Below are 18,277 nucleotides of genomic sequence, written 5' to 3'. Positions count from 1 at the left end.
GTGCTCTGAAAGAACAAATCAGAAGACCATTGCTCATAAAAGGCCTCATGGAATTTCTAAAGGTAGCTCATTCTCCATCCTCCTCAATTCAGTGTCTCATCTCAATCCTCCAGCTATAGGAATGCAGGCAATTCACTTCCACTATCTTTGTCTGTCTGTAGAAGCTGTCCGCATCCTCCATCTTGTGCCATGACAAACCATGGGCATCCAAAATGGATCCCATTGGCTTCAGTACTCAGACTCGCAAACGCCCAAAGTCCTACTAGTGCACGTGTTTTACATTCAAATTACACCTATACCCACTCTTGACATACACATACAATGTTAGTGCAAGGTTCTGGGCGTTCACATAACAGCAGAACATTACACACAAGGGGCATGTAGGCCACACTCTTAGTGATACACATAGAAAGGTCTGGGAGCACTAACCATTCCAACACGGTATGTTTCCAGCACTGCTTCATTTGTAGTGCTCCTGGACACACCTGATATGCTCTCCTCCAATTCACAGGAAGAGCTCCAGGACCTCGCATTGGCAGGGACATGGCAATGCCTATGTTCATACTTAGATTATCAGGATGCTGTGGCTAAAGAGAAACGGGATACGAGATACACAGTTGGGCACAGAGGGGATAATGCTCCTGTACTATGCAGGGACATTCCCTTTATTGCACCTTCATCTCTTGTGGGCAGTTCAAAAATGAAACTCTACACTTTAGCTGAATGTCCCAGGGTTTGGTCCTTTGCCACTTCGGTTCAACCCAAATAGCACTGCGCATCCATGTATGGCAACTTTGCAGCTCCATTTTTCACTTCATAGATTGATAGCCGACAAAGCAATCCTCAGTAGGTCCACTTCTTTTCCACCTCTCACTTACCGCGCAAAGGTTTCCAACCATGCCTTCCCATATTTTATTGTTCACCTCCCCGGCATACTAGGCTCATCTCCTTCCCACTCCACCCTGTTGCCTACGCTGTTAGCTCTGTTCCCTTTTTCTCCCCAATTTGCCACCCCACTGTGACCAATTGCACCTCTGTTCCCATTTGTAAATCTTGATACCTGCCTTCTTGCCTGCCAGTCCCAGTCAAATCCCTCCTTTCAGTCTTTTACGGATAGGATGATTATTACGCATTTATTCTCCCTCCTTATTTCATCCCCTATTTTCCCCCTGTGGGATCCCCCCACAGTAGAACCATCCATCATCTTGTCTACAGTATGATATACCCAATATCTTCACTGACTCCAATATGGAATAAGCTTCATTCATGAAGCTATCCAGTCTGGAACAACACACTCCAGTGTAGGAGTGGCCAGCTCCTAGAAACATTCCATCCTAAGCATGATTGGTCTAGTTTTTAAAACCAATCTGTGAATCACTACTAATTAATGCACATAATAACGTTATGTCTGCTCCTTCTTCTCATATGTAGACCTCCACTGACCGACACAACAATTGACAAAGTTTCTATAGATTCATTAATGTCATCACGTTGGACAACTACAGCCTCGCCATACATACTTGCACCTGGTTTGATAAGCAACACATGCCCCAGTTAAAATCTTTTGTCCCCAAATTATACGCCTGGAATCTGCAACACCTTGTTTATTGACCAGTCCTTTCTCCAGGGCACACTTAAGAAACCATCTTTAATTCTTATAAGACTCTTTCAACTGCCAGAAACAATAAAGATGATTGGGACTATTGTTTAAGCCTCCCTAAAAATCTGAAGCCCTCTGCAAATCCTTACACCACAGAACTTTTGAAAACTGGGAAAATGCTACTTAAGGACCAAAATCTCTTGCTTCTCAGAGGTTTGATTTTCAGAGTATCTGTGTTCCCCATGGCTACCTTCAATATCAACATATTCATTCCTGCCAAGGAGAGAAGAGCAATTATGAAGTCCACAATGGTTCATCAGCCCAGGAAATGGAGCACTGGGCAGATCCTGGAAAAATGAACGTGACGAGAGGATAAGCTACACAACACAGGTTTTGTAAGACAGCTGTCAGAAAAATGAAGTAGTCACTCTACTTGGATCAGCTTCACAGAATCTGCTGGCCCATGAAGGTATCTCCACAAGATAAATGCTAAACTATCTAGAGGCCACTTCTATGGACACACTTGCATGCAGCTATTTATGTGAACCACTTGAAATCTTTCATTTTCAAATCACAAGACTGCTCTATCAACCACTTCATAAAAGCACCATGAGAACCCTTATTGGAAGACCATGCATCTTATCCCCTCTCATAGCTTAAGAAATCTGAGATCTCGTAAGGTTATGCAGTAAACAGCCTCCCTAGCAAACCTCTACCTACCAGCTTTTTCAAAATCATCCTCCATTTAGCCTCTTCAACAGTGCAAGCTAAAACCATCAAACCAACTCCACGGTGTCCAGCTGCTTCACCTTTGCCGTCAAGATGACTTATATCAAGCCACTCCTGAAGATACCATGACCAGTCTGGCCCTGCCAACTACAGACCCATTGTCAACGGATGTTTCATGGGCAAACATTCTGAGAGCAGCCTTCTAGGAACAATTCCAGTTTATTGTATTCAAGCGGATGCAATACTGAATCATTGTTGACATCCTTCTCTGATGATCTCAAAACACCAGTTGATAGAAATGGAGTTGTACCGTTCCTAATAGTCAATCTTTTAGTTGCTTTGATACAGACCATTATCCCACTCTACTGCACATGCTTAAGGATCTACTGATTCAAGGGTCTGCCAGATTGTATGCATTTTGTTTCCTCTCTATGCCACAGCAGACCATCAACCTCTCACATCTTCACTATTCAGCATTGGAAAAGGCTTCCTTCTAGGTTCACAAGTGTACCTTTCCTCTTAATTGCTTACTCCAGACATGGTCGTGGCATCATAAAGATCTTCAGACACTCTTGCTACAGTTACAGATACTCGAATCCTCTTCAGACTACAAAACACAGCTGACTTGGAATAACATGCGCTAGTGCCTTCTGTCAGTGGAATACTGGATGAACACGAAGCACCTCAAACTCAATGCAACGTAAAATTGAATCCTCAGATGTGGTAGTTACCAGCTCCCTTCCTACCTTAATGTGCTTGATGGTCAAAAGGATCTTTTACAAACGGAATACTGCGCTCTCATTACTCCTCGAGATAGTTTGTTTTAAGCCACAACACAAATAAAGACCCTCCTTTTTATAAGGTTTCGTCAGTGGGTCATAGCAACCGTCAGCTTTGGACTCTCCCAGATACACCAACAGCGAATACCCCAGGGATCCTGCCTTCTTTATATGCAGGCTTAAACAGGTACAGAACGCTGTAGCCAAACTTATCATCCACTTTTGACCATGGGACTACTGCAAGTGCTTCACTGGCGCCTAGTATCAAGACACATCTCCTTCTATACTCTCTGTGTTGAGTATAAGGCAATCATCAGAGTACACCCTCTATTCCTTTGATAAAAGCTGAGTGCCGTCCTGAAGAGAAATTCGGTCAAAAACCGCATCTCTAATTGACTTGCTGAAATAACAACTTTTTTTTTTTTTTTTTTTTTTTTGGAAAACCTTTATTTCAAAAATCAGGACACAGCTATTCAGCCGACAGCCCGAAGGTTCGGCAGCATGGAAAGTCAGATACAGTGATGTGTCCCCAGTACAGTACAAAGATTAGTGCAAAGGTCCAATTTTAAATAAACACAGAAAAACTCACAACAAACCCCAGCAAGGCAGAAACATTGAAAGCCCATGGTGAAAGCCCCCAGGGGAGGCCGGACCCCACTCATCTACTAATTACAAGACAATGTACGGAGGAAGAAGGGGGACAGCAGAGGCCCAAAACGGTACCTAAAACCAAACTCTGCTGGAAAGAGGGTCAGGGGGAAAGCTGTTCCTCGGGAGGTTCCAGATCAGGGGCAAGACATATTTCCCCCCCCCTGTATTGGTTCCACCGCCCCCAGATGGCGTGCCATTTCCGGGGGCGACCTCTGGAGCAATAGACCGTCTTCTCCCTAAACATGCTCCAGTCCATGTTCTCTTTCCACGCGGTCAGTGTAGGGGGCCCCGAGGAGCCCCACAGACGCGCAATATCCCTTTTAGCGACCATGTTACCCAGGGTCACCCATTGGGTCTGCGCCTCATCAAGGTCAGTGGGCCCCCAGACGTTCAGGAGGCAACACCGCGCCTCCGGCTGCACAGCAAGGCCCGTCACCTCCCCCATAACTGCATGGACTCTCCTGCAGAACTCCACAATGACACCACATTCCCAAATGATGTGAAGGAAAGTACCCACCATACCACATCCCCTCCTGCACAGGCCGTCCTCCGAGAATCCCATGTGGACCAGCCGTGGCCCCGTCACATAGACCCGGTGCAGTATTTTAAGCTGCACCAGCCTCAGACGCGACGGGATCGCAACTTCCTTAGGAGAAGAAACCGCTGACTGCCAGTCCTCATTGTCCAACTCAAGGCCATCCCTAGTCCACTGTTCTCTCAGCCCCAAAAGCATGTCTGCCCGGACGTTAATCAATTTCTTGTATATGAGCGAGATCGTGCTCTCGGGCATATGACCATCAAGAACCCGGTTCTCAAGGGGAGAGGACTCCGGCACCTTCCCACCCTCCACGAGGACTGATCGGAGGGCGTGGCGCAGCTGGATATACCTGAAATACTCGGAGGGCCCCAGCTCATACTCAGTCTGCAACTCCTCGAAGGATTTCACCCTCTCCTTATGCAGCACATCTCCCACTTTGGATATACCTATCAGGTCCCACTTATCAAAGCCCTTCGTATGCCAGAGCCTTCCCAATCTCACCGATTCAAACAATGGGGTAGCGAGGGTGAGCTTGTCCTTCCAGCCCAGCGAGTCGGTCGCCATCTTCCACACACGCACCGCCACACCTGTGGGCCCTGTGAGGGACGAGTCTAGGGACCGCGAATACAACGCCCTGTAGTAGTTGCCACCACGCAGCAACCACCTGTCCATGGCATATCCAGGGCTGAGGGCGGGGCCATAAAACCCATGGTTGATCGCGCTCAGCTGCGTGGCCCAGTAGTACCGTCGGATGTCTGGGAGCGCAATGCCCCCATCATACCACGGGAGCGTCAACTTTGCAATAGCTATTCGCGGCCGCCCATCCCACAGCAACGTCCGTTGGAGGCCTTCGACCTCCCGAAAGTATTTGGCCGGTACCCAGTCCAAGGTGTTCTGGAGGGCGTAGAGGAAGCGGGGAAGAGACATCATTTTGAACAGGGCCGCACGCCCAACAAGGGAGAGCGGCAGCCTCCGCCAACCTTCAACATCGCGCCTCAAGCGTGCCAGGGGGGGGAGCAGATTCTTCTCATAGCGCACAGCAGGGTCCATGGATATAAAGATCCCCAAGTACACGAAACCCTGCTGGGCGACCTGTATCGCACACGTTCTAGGGATCGGTGGGACCTCGCCACTAAGAACGTACAAGTACGATTTGCCCCAATTGATTACGAGCCCCGAGTTCCTTCCGAATGATGCAAGTACGTCACAGACCACAATAAGCGACTTCTTAGGTGAGGCAAGATACAACAGGATATCATCGGCGTAGAGCGAGATACGGTCCTCGTGATCAGGCGACCACCGGAGGCCCCGTATTTCCGGGTGCCAACGTATCCACGCAGCCAACGGTTCAAGGGGGAGGGCGAACAACAGAGGCGACAGGGGGCAACCCTGCCGAGTACCCCTACCAAGCTGGAACGGAGTAGATGCCCGACCATTCACCACCACATTCGCTAGCGGCCCCTCGTACAGCAACCTAACCCAATTCACAAAACCGCGGCCAAAACCAAACTTGGCCAGCACGGCCCATAAGTATGCCCATTCCACCGTGTCGAAGGCCATCGTGGCATCAAGAGATGCCACAATAGCCGGTTCCTGCAGCGTGTCCGCCCTGGCGATGACGCCATGAAGACGCCTAAGGTTTAGTGCCGTGTTTCGGTGCGGGATGAAGCCGGATTGATCCGGGTGGACCAAGTCGCCAAGTACCCTAATCAAACGGGTCGCCAGGAGTTTAGCCAGAATTTTCGGCTCAGCGTTGAGGAGTGAAATGGGCCGATAGGAGGCGCACCTATCTCGAGGCTTACCCTCTTTATGTATGACCACGATTGACGCCAGCCGCTGATCCAACGGAAGGATCCCATCCCCCCGCGCCTCCAAAAACATGGCGCGCAGGTGAGGGGCGACCCTATCCGGGAACAGCTTATACAGATCTATCGGCAATCCGTTCGGTCCAGAGGCCTTACCCGAGTGTAACGCGCGAATAGCCCCCGCCACCTCGTCGACCGTTATATCACCATCCAAATCGTCCCTATCTATGTCAGAGAGGCAGGGCAACTCGATATCACGGAGGAGATCAGCCGAGTCCTCGGGCGGCCTGTCCGACACAGAGGAATAAACCCCACGAAAGTACTCCGCGAAACACTTCACAATCCCCTCAGGTTCCACAATCGCCTCCCCCTTCTCACCCATCAACTCCGGCACCACTCTATTGACCCGTTCTTTCCTGTCCAACCACGCCAGGAGTTTCCCTGCCTTATCACCAACGTCATACAGGCGGCCCTGTTGTTCCCTACTGAGGGTCTTAGCGGCGTCCGTCACCAGGTCCCTATACTCCGTCTGCTTCAGGCAAAGCTCATGCAGCGAGGACTCTGTAACCCCCTCCTCCATAGCCCCTTCAAGGGCCGCGATCTCCTCCTCTACCTGCCGTACCTCGCCATCCCTCCGACTCTTGGCAGCCACCACCAGGGAGAGGGCTTCCCCCCGAAGCACGGTCTTAAAAGCTTCCCACAGCGACACCGCCAAGTCCACGGTACCCAGATTTTCTTTGAAGTAACTATCTACCTTCTTTACCAGGGCGCTGCGCATCTTGGAGTCTCGGAAATACCAGGGGTTAATGGGGGCCACCCTCCCTCCTCCCTCCCGACCTAGATCCAGCCGGATCCACACTGGTGAGTGGTCAGAGATACCGCGTGCCATGTGCCTCGCCTCGGACACCAACGAGGCATGTGCGGCCAGAGTGAGCAGGTAGTCAATCCTGGAGAGGCTACCATGCGCACCGGAGTGAAATGTGTATTGACTCTGTGTGGGGTGCCGGAGCCTCCAGCAGTCTATGAGACCAAGCGTGTCCAGGAAATCTGGAAGCCATTTCTGAGCCCCCCCTGTATCCCTGGGCGGGTATCTATCCAACAGTCCGGAGCCCACAGCGTTGAAATCCCCTCCCACTACCAGCATACCCCCCGGGAGAGTCAGCAAAGCCCTGCCCAGATCAGCAAATGTGGAGGCCTGCAGGGCCGGCGGGACATAAACCGAAACCAAAACCAAAGTTCTTCCTTCCCACCGCCCCGCCACCGCCACAAACCTCCCCCTATCGTCAACAATGGTGGAGTCCACCTCAAAAGGCAACGATGCTCTAACCAGGATGCCCACACCCCTGGACCCAGAAGAGAATCCCGAGTGTGCAATGAATTTATACCCCTTCCTATTCAAGGCATAGCACGTGTTACCTATGAGATGCGTCTCCTGCAGCAGGGCAACATCAGGCATTGAGCGTTTCAAAAATTGCAAAACAATCCCCCTCTTGATGCGATCCCCCAAACCATTAACATTCCAGCTTATAACACTTAAGCCTCTACCCCCCATCCTCAAACGGAAAGAGGCCCACCCCACACCCGAGGAGCCACCATGGAACAGCCCTGAGGATAATCATCATGCCTTGCAGAAATAAACCCCCCAACAACAAACTCCAAATCCCCGCAACTCCCCCCACCCTGCACCCCTGCTGCAGCTTACAAAGCCCCCCCAACTTGCAGTGTGCCTGTCGCCCCACAAAACCAAAAAATCTACAAAAAGTACCCTAAGGGAGGAAAAGAGCACCCCTCGTCCTCCCGCAACCCTCCACAGTTACTGCACTCATTTCAAGTTCCCAAGTGTAGCCAAAACAAGTCAGGTCGGCACTGAGATATCAGCCCTGTCCATCCCGGCCACTGTCTCCATGCTCGGCCGTGTCGTCACCCTTCGCCGGGGCAAAGCGTCCAGCCATTCGTCGGCCATAACAGGAGAGTCAAAGAAGAAAGTCCGATCTTCGTGCACCACCCGTAGTCTGGCAGGAAAAAGCATGGCATACTTCAGATCCAGTTCCCGAAGCCTCCGCTTCACCCCCAGGAAGCTCTGTCTCTGTCTCTGCACCTGCTGGGTGAAGTCCGGATAAAAATTAACCGACGCATTCTGGAAGGGAACTGGGCCCGTCACCCTCGAAGCTTGCAGGATAGCGTCCCGATCTCGGAAATGGAAGAGCCGGGCGACAATCGGCCGTGGCGGGGCACCCGCCTTGGACCGCCCACCCGGCACCCTATGGGCCCTTTCCACAGCAAAGAACTTTCCAAGGCCCCTCGGCTTTAGATGATTAAGGACCAAATCCTCAACAAGCAGGTCCGCCGAAGCCTCATCCGAGGACTCCGGAACCCCGATGACGCGCACGTTGTTGCGCCTGGCCCGGCTCTCGAAATCCTCCAGCCGGCGGGCGACGAGGTCACTCTCGGTCCTTAGCTTACGGACCTCGGTCTGCAGCTCCGCAACATCGTCAGTGAGGCCCGTGGTCTTAAGGTCCAGGCTCTTAACGCGCTCGTTCGTCTTGCCCAGGTCCGAGCGGATCAGGTTGACATCCACCAGGATGGCATCCACCTTATGCGCCAGGGCCTCGAACTGTCTCCCCATCGAGGTCTGCATCCCGTCGAGCGCGCCCATGACATCCTGAAGGGAGAGCTCCGGTGCCACAGGCGAGTCCTCCTTCTGGGCCTCCGGCGCCTGGCACGATCCACTCGGTGATGCTTTCTGGAGAGCGTAGCGGTCCATGCTGTTGGCTTGGGTATACGTTCCCCGCCTGGTAGACTTAGTCTTCAGCCGATCCCCTTCTGCCTTGCCCGACGTAATGGGCTCCGGGCAGTCCCGTGCAGTTAAGACTGATCCCTCTCAGAGAGAGGAAGAAGGAGTGTGCAGTTCTGCCTTATGCTGCCAGAGTAGCCCGCCGAGCGTCCTTGGGGTAATAAAGCCACCCAGAGCTCTCCAGTGTCCGGGCAGACAAAGGAAACGAAATCGAAAGTGAAAGAGCGGGGACCTCCGTCCGACCGTTCACGCCTCGCCTGGCCGTTGTTGATCAACTAGGAGCCGGGCTTCCTGCCAACTCTGGCCCCTGGCATCCCCGGGAGACAGGCCGCAATCTTCCGCCAGGTGTAAGTCCGGTTCCCGATGGGCGATCCGACCACGGGTGGCATCAATCGCCTCCCTGCCAACTCAGCAACACGATGCCATGCATACCATCAGGATTAGAGACAGGATAGTCGACGGAGGGCGCGAGGGTCTCGGGAGCTCTAAGCTCACGCGGCCATCTTGGTCAAGCGCTAGGCTCCTCCCCAAAAAATAACAACATTTTTAAATGGCTGCCGCCTTCCCAGTACAGATTGCCAAATTTAGGAACACCCTTCCTACCCATACCAGACATCTGGGAGACATTCTGGCGTTCAGGCAAACAATAAATAATTGACTTTTTTCTCCTCTCGCATGAAATGCAGTCTATGTTGGCAATCAAGCTGGGCAGTCCTTTGATACCACAAGAGCATCCTTAAAGTGCATGTCACACCTTTGCTTTCCAATTCATCATCTCATACCATCGCATCCCGTTCGCAATGACCAATTTGGAGCACCCATGGAACCTCATACACCTAGCCAACTCGTCCCACATAAGTACTCTTTGTCCGTAATCGCTCTACATCAGTCACTGCACAATGATTTAGGGCCACCAAGCATGCCAAGCGCAAGTCTATTATTCTTTTACCTTTGCATGCCATCACGTTTTTGCAGTGCCTGGCTTGCAGCGCCATGTCTAGGCACCTTTGAGAAACTCCTGCACTACCTTTACTGTTCTCATATAGGATACAGTCCACCAATGCACTCCCCCAACCTCTCATAAAAGCATGGTCTGCTACAGCCATGCAACCCCACGAGCACTACAGGGCTACACTAGTGGCCGCAGTATATTCTACTAATAACCATAACATTAATAGTGGTTCGCGTTGCACCCTATGTGTCTACCATTGGGTTTTTGTGTAAGTTCCTCTGTATATTGATATGGCATTTTATCTGTAACTTGTCACTATTTGATAACTTCAACTCCTGAGGTATTGTGACTGTATTAAAGTCGACCAAGTAACTTTTGTATTGGACACATATACGGGGGATGCAGGCAAACTGCTCAGCAGTTGTAAGTCTGACAATGGATGGATAAATAATTGTCATAATTTGTGCACCGGCTTTTAGTGTTGATATTTCTATTGCATCCTTCATACGTAAAAGGTGATATATCTGCAGTTAAAACAAAATACACATAATACTACCCTTCGAAGGAGAGTGCTGCCGTTTTTTAAAGTCAATTTCTAGAAATGTGCCCTTTCAAAAGTAGTTTCTCTCCTCCAAAACGTAGGTTTTCCTCTCGAATTGCAATACGCCTTGCCCTTTTCAAATCCCAAGCAGATCAGTGTTCTTCTAAGCTGCTGTAATATTTTGAGATGTAGTATCTCTAAAATTATAACATTTTCCATGTAAAAACGAACAGAAGACTCCTCTCAAGTTTTGACACGAAAGGACCGATTCACAAAGGCCGTTTGGAATATGTGAAATAGTAGTCCTGTATTACTTTTACATCTGCTTATATGCCTTTGTGAACTGGCCACAAACATTTAAAACTGGGCTGAAACTGGAATATTCATGTACAGTTAGTATAAATAAAAAGAACTTGGCCTTCTTTGCACTTTACTAATAGGGAGTTGGACGTTTCAGGTTGATTTCGAAAGGCATAAAAGAGTACTCCTGTAGTACCACTTCCCATACTTCTAAACGTTTTGGTGAATCCGCACCATTGTTCCTGGAATGACATGTAAAAAAAAGAACGTTTATAGATAAGTTTGTTGCCAAAGTTCTTTCCTCTAATTAATTTTAAGAGCTATACCCATTATCTTTGCTTGTTTTTGAATCACTTAAAAATTGACGATCGTAATCGGGAGCTGTTGCTGAAAAACGTATTTTGTATTTTCTTTTAATGAAGTTATTTTTTCCCAAAAATGTCAATAAATGATACAGAAGCATGTTTGTTTTATTTTCAGACCAAGAATATGGATTTCAGGAGAAAGTGGGACAAGGATGAGTATGAGAAACTTGCACAGAAACGAATCACAGAAGAAAGAGAAAAAAAAGATGGTATGTTTTATCTGTTTCTACTTGACCTGGTTTGGCCTATTCAAGGTTACACACTATAAACAATTAACTTATTGGCATTCTGACATTATGGTATTTTATTGTTATTGATTCACATCAGAAAACGCCAAACAAACAACCAATACTATTGGGCCCCTCTCCAACGAAGTCCTCTGTGGCACAGTATAGGAGAAAGCCGAATGGTAAACTAAAGACTAGTCCTTTCCTGTGGAGCCAGGGCACTTTCCACAGATGATCGCCTGGTACATAAAGCACCAGTGCTTCTCGGTTTCGGGGCGATTCCATTCCAGTAACAAATTTATCTGCACTTCTTGGTAACACTAAGTCAGGTTGGGCACTCCCAGGCCCCCTGTCACTGGGGCTTCATACGCAAAATTGCGGTGCAAGCGCAGGCTTTTCTCCTCTCAAAAACAAACGGTTAAATTCAGGCTGGAAGGACTGAAGTATGCTCGAATGCCGTAGGGCCTGGAGTATGAAAAGGGCTCTGAGGAGGGCGGTCATCTTGAAGGCAGCTATCCTTCCAAGCCCAGAAAGGTGATAGTGCCTCCACTGGTCAAGGTCTGCCTTGATCTGGCGCAGCTGATAGTTAATATTCACTGTGTCTGTGAATGTTGGAGCAATCTTCGTGCCACGGTAAAGAATGGAGTAACTGACCCACGCCAGGGTGTGGTAGGCAGCCAGCCGCTCCTGAGTGCGCAATGTAATGGAGTTGTTGAGTGCCTGGGACTTCTGTGGGTTTATCCAAAAACGAGACGCCGTACCACATCCCTTCAGTTCCTCGAGTAGGGGAGGCAGTGAGTGTAGCGGATCATCCAGTGACACCAGCACGTCATCCTGAGGTTCTCATATATCCTTTACACCAGAGGCTCCATATATAGAACAAATGGCAGGGGAGACAGTGGGCATTCCTGCTGTGTTCACAAGCAGACCGGGAAGGAGGTCGAAAGCGAGCCACTGACATTTACAACTGTTTTGGGGTCAGTATAACCCCTTTGGATCCAACTACGTAATCTGCTCCCAAAACCAAAGTGGCTCAGGGTCGCATCCAGATATGGCCAACCCTATCAAAGTTTTTTCTGCATGACAAGGAGTATCACCTCTCTCTGCAACGACTTGGCTTTGTCTATGATGTGGAGGATTCTTTTAATATTGTCTCAGCACTGCCTATGAGGGATGAACTTGGACTGGTCGGGGTCTACCAAACTGGGCATGAAGGGATTGAGCCATGTTGCAAGATTGTCAGTAAAGAGTTTCGCATCCACATCTAGAAGCAAAATGAGTTGGTAGGAACCACACTGCCTCGCTCTCTTCCCAGGCTCTGGGATAACTGAGATCGAGGCCTCCAACATAGATCGGGGAAGGGCGCGTTTGTGATGGAATTCGCGATAAGCGTGGTACAGAAGGTCTTATAAAATAGGACGGTTAAGCCGTCCGGGCCAGGAGACCTATGCAGCCTCGTTTGCGCCACTGCCGAGATAACTTCCTGTTGGAAGGGTGTTCTCCGGGCGGCTTCGGAATACGCTCCTGACCACCCTTTGACCCACCTTTCCTAAGTTAGGCCGAGCGTTGGTGAAGAGGCCCTTCCTAGAAGGGTCTCGTTCCTAGGATCGTACCCGCTGAGCTCACACTATTCGACAGAGGGACACCACACAGTAGTTCTCAGGGAGATATTATTCTTTATCGATAAGTTTTCGGGGATCTTTATGATCCGTGATACAGCCGTTGAATCAATGCCACCAGCAGTGGTGGTGTCGTGATGGGGGTAGTGGGGTAGCGGGACAGTCTGTGGGTCAGTGTCTCTTGTGGAGTATCCGTCGCGCAGCTCTCAATCCTCGAGCCGGGGGATTCGGGTGCACTCGGCAATCTCTGCCGTTCCTTCTGGATAGAAACGCCGCGAGTCTCTCAGCAGGCACAGGTGGTATCCGTATCTCGGGAGCTACGACGGCGTCAGCAGGGCTCAGATGGATTTCAGAGATCGAGGAGCCGCGACAGCGTCAGCAGGGCTCAGATGGTTTCAGAGTTCGAGGAGCCGCGACAGCGTCAGCAGGGCTCAGATGGTTTCAGAGTTCAAAGAGCCGCGACAGCGTCAGCAGGGCTCCGGTAGCGTCCTTGGGTTCAGATGTCGGTCGAGCCGGACCAGGTCAGCAGGGCTCTCGGAGGTCCAGGTCTTCTCTGCCGCCTGTCCCTCCAGCACCCCTTGTTATACTCCCCCCCCCCCTCCTCTTTGAAGTCCGGAGTCCTCGCAGAGAGGGGTCTGGGTGCCCGGGGGCGGTGTGTTGGGATTTCCTGCCGCTCGGCCCTTTGATCTGTTCAGGTGGGTCTGGGAGGAATGCGAGGCGCCCGCTCACCGGGGGCCTGGTGGTCGATCGAAACCCTCCTTGGGAAGGAGATCCGAGGTGTGACAGAGACGGCGCCTCCCAGTCTTGCTTGGGGGGTTTCTCTCTCCCTTGGCCGGCATGCAGGGTAGTGTCTTGGGTTTTGCTGGGGCCTGGGCCGGTCATCGGGGTTCTTGGGCCATGGTGGCCGGAAGTCTGTGGTACCGGGGTGGTTGCAGGGTTGCTTACTGGGCGGGAGGGTCCACGCCACGAGGCCGGTCTCACACTTCCTCTTGGCAGATGGGGCGCTCTAGGGTATTTGCCTGTTGTGGGGGTTAGGCAGTTTGTATGAGCCCTCCGCAGATACGCCTGTATGACTTCCTCCTACAGGTCTTGCTCCTCTTTTAGGGGTTGATAAAAGTCACAAAAGGTCTTCACTGTCTGGCCATCGTTGGAAATCTCAACACTGTAAGGGACAATAAGCATCTCAGCCCTCTCTGCCTGGCGTTTAAACTGAAGCTTGTGCCCCAGTAGCCTCCCACAGTTGTGCCGACCCAAGTAGAACATGTGTTTTAATCTGAGCCGGAGATTTTCTGTTTATCCATGTCGAAGCTACACAGTTGGGCCCTAACGGACTCAATCTGCTGCCAAACTCTGGGTCCACTGTCTGTTTTTGGATGGTTTCTAGTTCCTGCACCTGAGACTACAGTTGATTTCTTGCGTCTGCATGCATTTTGTTTCGTAGAGGGGGCAATAAAATTCCTTCTCACTACTGCCTTGAGCATTTCCCATAGGGTGGACACAGGGGTATCATCTATATCCTCGAAAAATATAAAATCTGAAAAATTGTGTGGTCTGACAGGGCCCTAGGCTTGTTCGTGGTTTGCTTTGTAAATATTTGTATGCTTTGCAAGTTAAAAAAACCCAAAAAACATTGATACAGGTGTTGTGGACAGGGGAATAGTAGGTGTAATCTCTAATGTGTGGGTGAGCCAACTTCCACAAGTCTCCAATTCCCACCTCCCTTAGCCATTCCTCCCCATCACCTAAAGAGGTACCTGGCCTGGCCATATTGCTCCCCCCCCCCTCCCCCCCCCCCCCAATTGAGTTGCCGGAAGGACAGCACCGCCTTCCGCTTAACAGAACTGTTGAGGCCTCGAACATTGAGGCTCATAATCTTTTATATCAGAATGGTTTGAGATCGGTGAATACATATGCAGTACCCTTCTCACCTTGGTGTAGTGAAGGACTGCCACCAGAGGCAGGGGAAGGTGTCGTGCAGTGATTAATTTGAGCCAGTGGTTTCCGGTGCTCAGCACCGGCACTTAATTGTCAACACCGGCACTTATTACAGTCTGTCACATGGTGGCGCTGTTTATTTACTTTAGCGACGAGCATAACAGTTTTTTTTATTAAAAAAATTAATTAAAATTGATTAATACCTGCCACCCGAGCCATCCCTGTAGCTTTGGGGCCCTGGAATAGTCTAAATTATCACACGTGTAAGAGTGTGATGTTTAGCAGTTGTGTTGATAATGTCACTGGCACCGCTGGCGGGGACAATGAGTAGTGCAAGCTACATTTGCTTCCTGGCGCGGGCCCTGGCGCTTATTTATTTATATAGATTTTTTACAAATTGAGCACTGGGTCAGTCCAGCCGTGTTACGGACCTAGGCCCAAAGAACTCCATGCATGGAGGAGTGAGTTTAAACCTTAGTAAGACCCCAACCAATAAATGGAAAATAACACAACACAGACAATGAAACACCATGTAGTCCAGTTTATACTGCTAGCAAAGGGTGGGACACATCTTCACCGTTGATGGATCATACACGCTCTGGCTCCTCTGCCACACCCACATCCTTTACAGGGAGTAGGACCCTTCTGTGCTTCGAGCCCACCTTCAGCGTCTGCTAGGACCACCCCACACTCCGTTTGTGATCACCCTTTCTGGATGTCCTACAAGACTGGCAATGACTACTAGCCTCTCTAGCGCAATAATCTATGGATCTGGGCGGGGGCTTGTGGGGAGTTTCCAGTTCGCTGCCTTTGGTGCTTTTGTCTCTCTCCCATTGTTGTGAGATCTGCATGGGTAGCTTCCCTCTGCCTGTTGTGGAAGTCTCCGTAGGTGCCGCACCTCAGTTACCGTTTTCAAGAAGTGCATGGTCTCTTTCCAGCGCAGTGTTAGGCGGAACAGGAGACCTCAGCTATTGGAGATTCCTTTGCTGTGGAGGAATTCTGTAATGGGACTTAGTTTCTGCACTTCTGGAGTGGAAAGGTCTTGGTACAGCGCAAGCTCATGGTCCCGGGATTAGATAGGGTGGGTGTCCCTCGCCGTACACAGGATGATGCTTTCTTTGAGCTGAAACTTGTGAACACGCACAACGAGGTTGGGTGGCTGGGTTCCTCTTGCACCTGCGCAACTTACTCTGTAGACTCTTTCCAGCTGTATGCAGGGCTTGTCGTAAGAGTACAGGATCTGGCTAAAAGGAGCCTCAACGGATGCTAATATGTTCAAACCCTCAGGGTAACGGCACAAGGGGTTGTGGCTTCTTCTGGATTCCAATATTATTTCTCCTGGAGCGGTTCTCAAGGTCATCTGTATGGGCCTGTAAGTGTACCAACTGACCCTGTGGACAAAGGCCCCCTCCTGTCTCAGATATGCAATCTCTTCGCCTCTTGCCGTGTCATTATCCTCTAGCGTGGAGGCTTTTTTTCCACCTCTACCAGGTTGCGCTTGATATTCTGGTATAGGTTACGTTAAACTGACTGACTGTCCTCATGCAGGGAGGCAAAGAGGGTCTCCATAAAGGATATTGTTGGCGGGAGGGGCAGGTGGTTATCCTCTGTGGCACCTGTGGGGTAGGTGAGCATGTCTTTCAGGGTGCAGTCCTTCTTCCCCCAGGCCGACAGCATACAGGGCCACCACCTTCAAGGCAGGTCTCTACTACCTGGAAGATGCTTATGGGAGATGTAGGCTCTAATCTCTGTCTGTTTAGATCGCTGCCGTGCCCTGTAAGTGGCCTAAAATATGCTATGTTAAAGCGCTCCTTCCGCCATTGGGCACCCAGTTGGCCTGCGTCTCAGAGCAGTGAGAGTGTCACAGGTTGCACAGATGGCTCCTGTAAGGCACCCACTCCACTAGCGTCTATGCAGGCCACTGACTGCTGGCCATTAAAGCCTCCAGGTTGCTCACCCCCAACTTGTGTGGAAGTCCGTGCCCGTTTGGTACTGTGGCTCTTTTCACAGGTGTACTTCCTTCTTAGCAGTAGTACTTACTGGCACCCGCCGTCGCCACTACATTTACCACAGTCCTTTGGGGCAACTTGCTGGTGTGCCGAGCAGTGTGCGACCAACTTGTGTACAAATTATTACGGCTCCCTTGAGCTAACGGGCTGACGAGCCTTGGATCTGCACCTGCGCGCCATGAGAGGTACTTGACCTGTTTTTAATTACATTTTGGCAGTCCACACGGCACCCCTTTACATTGTCCTGCTCCCTGCTGACGAGAGGCAACTACCTCGAAACACGTGTCCAGGGATGGCTAAATGCAACACATACTTTTCTCTTTACACATCGTGGCATAGGCGTACCCGCCGTAGCCACTACATTTACCACAGTCCTTTGGGGCAACTTGCTGGTGTGACGAGCAGTGTGCGACCAACTTGTGTACAAATTATTACGGCTCCCTTGAGCTAACGGGCTGACGAGCCTTGGATCTGCACCTGCGCGCCATGAGAGGTACTTGACCTGTTTTTAATTACATTTTGGCAGTCCACACGGCACCCCTTTACATTGTCCTGCTCCCTGCTGACGAGAGGCAACTACCTCGAAACACGTGTCCAGGGATGGCTAAATGCAACACATACTTTTCTCTTTACACATCGTGGCATAGGCGTACCCGCCGTCGCCACTATATTTACCACAGTCCTTTGGGGCAACTTGCTGGTGTGACGAGCAGTGTGCGACCAACTTGTGTACAAATTATTACGGCTCCCTTGAGCTAACGGGCTGACGAGCCTTGGATCTGCACCTGCGCGCCATGAGAGGTACTTGACCTGTTTTTAATTGCATTTTGGCAGTCCACACGGCACCCCTTTACATTGTCCTGCTCCCTGCTGACGAGAGGCAACTACCTCGAAACACGTGTCCAGGGATGGCTAAATGCAACACATACTTTTCTCTTTACACATCGTGGCATAGGCGTACCCGCCGTCGCCACTACATTTACCACAGTCCTTTGGGGCAACTTGCTGGTGTGACGAGCAGTGTGCGACCAACTTGTGTACAAATTATTACGGCTCCCTTGAGCTAACGGGCTGACGAGCCTTGGATCTGCACCTGCGCGCCATGAGAGGTACTTGACCTGTTTTTAATTACATTTTGGCAGTCCACACGGCACCCCTTTACATTGTCCTGCTCCCTGCTGACGAGAGGCAACTACCTCGAAACACGTGTCCAGGGATGGCTAAATGCAACACATACTTTTCTCTTTACACATCGTGGCATAGGCGTACCCGCCGTCGCCACTACATTTACCACAGTCCTTTGGGGCAACTTGCTGGTGTGACGAGCAGTGTGCGACCAACTTGTGTACAAAATACTTACTGGCAGGGGCCCTGCTCTCGGCACAACCTCAGTCACTGCCACTCACTTGTGCCGTGGTCTCTCACCTCTTCTG

General features: G+C 50.5%; 1 protein-coding gene across 1 annotated transcript in view; it reads left to right on the top strand.

Moving 5' to 3' along the window:
- The window catches only part of ZMAT2 (zinc finger matrin-type 2), a 96,915-nt gene that overhangs the window by 60,427 nt on the left and 18,211 nt on the right, over positions 1-18,277 (top strand). The window contains exon 2 of the mRNA XM_085617798.1: positions 11,170-11,263. Coding sequence (XP_085473924.1) covers positions 11,170-11,263 — 94 coding nt within the window. The remainder of the gene's footprint in view (positions 1-11,169; positions 11,264-18,277) is intronic.

This window comes from Triturus cristatus, chromosome 7 (genome assembly GCF_964204655.1).
Source record: "Triturus cristatus chromosome 7, aTriCri1.1, whole genome shotgun sequence".
In the NCBI taxonomy this organism is placed as follows: Eukaryota; Metazoa; Chordata; class Amphibia; order Caudata; family Salamandridae; genus Triturus; species Triturus cristatus.
Note: the sequence above shows the minus strand (reverse complement) of the source record. Positions and strands in the feature narration are given on the sequence as shown.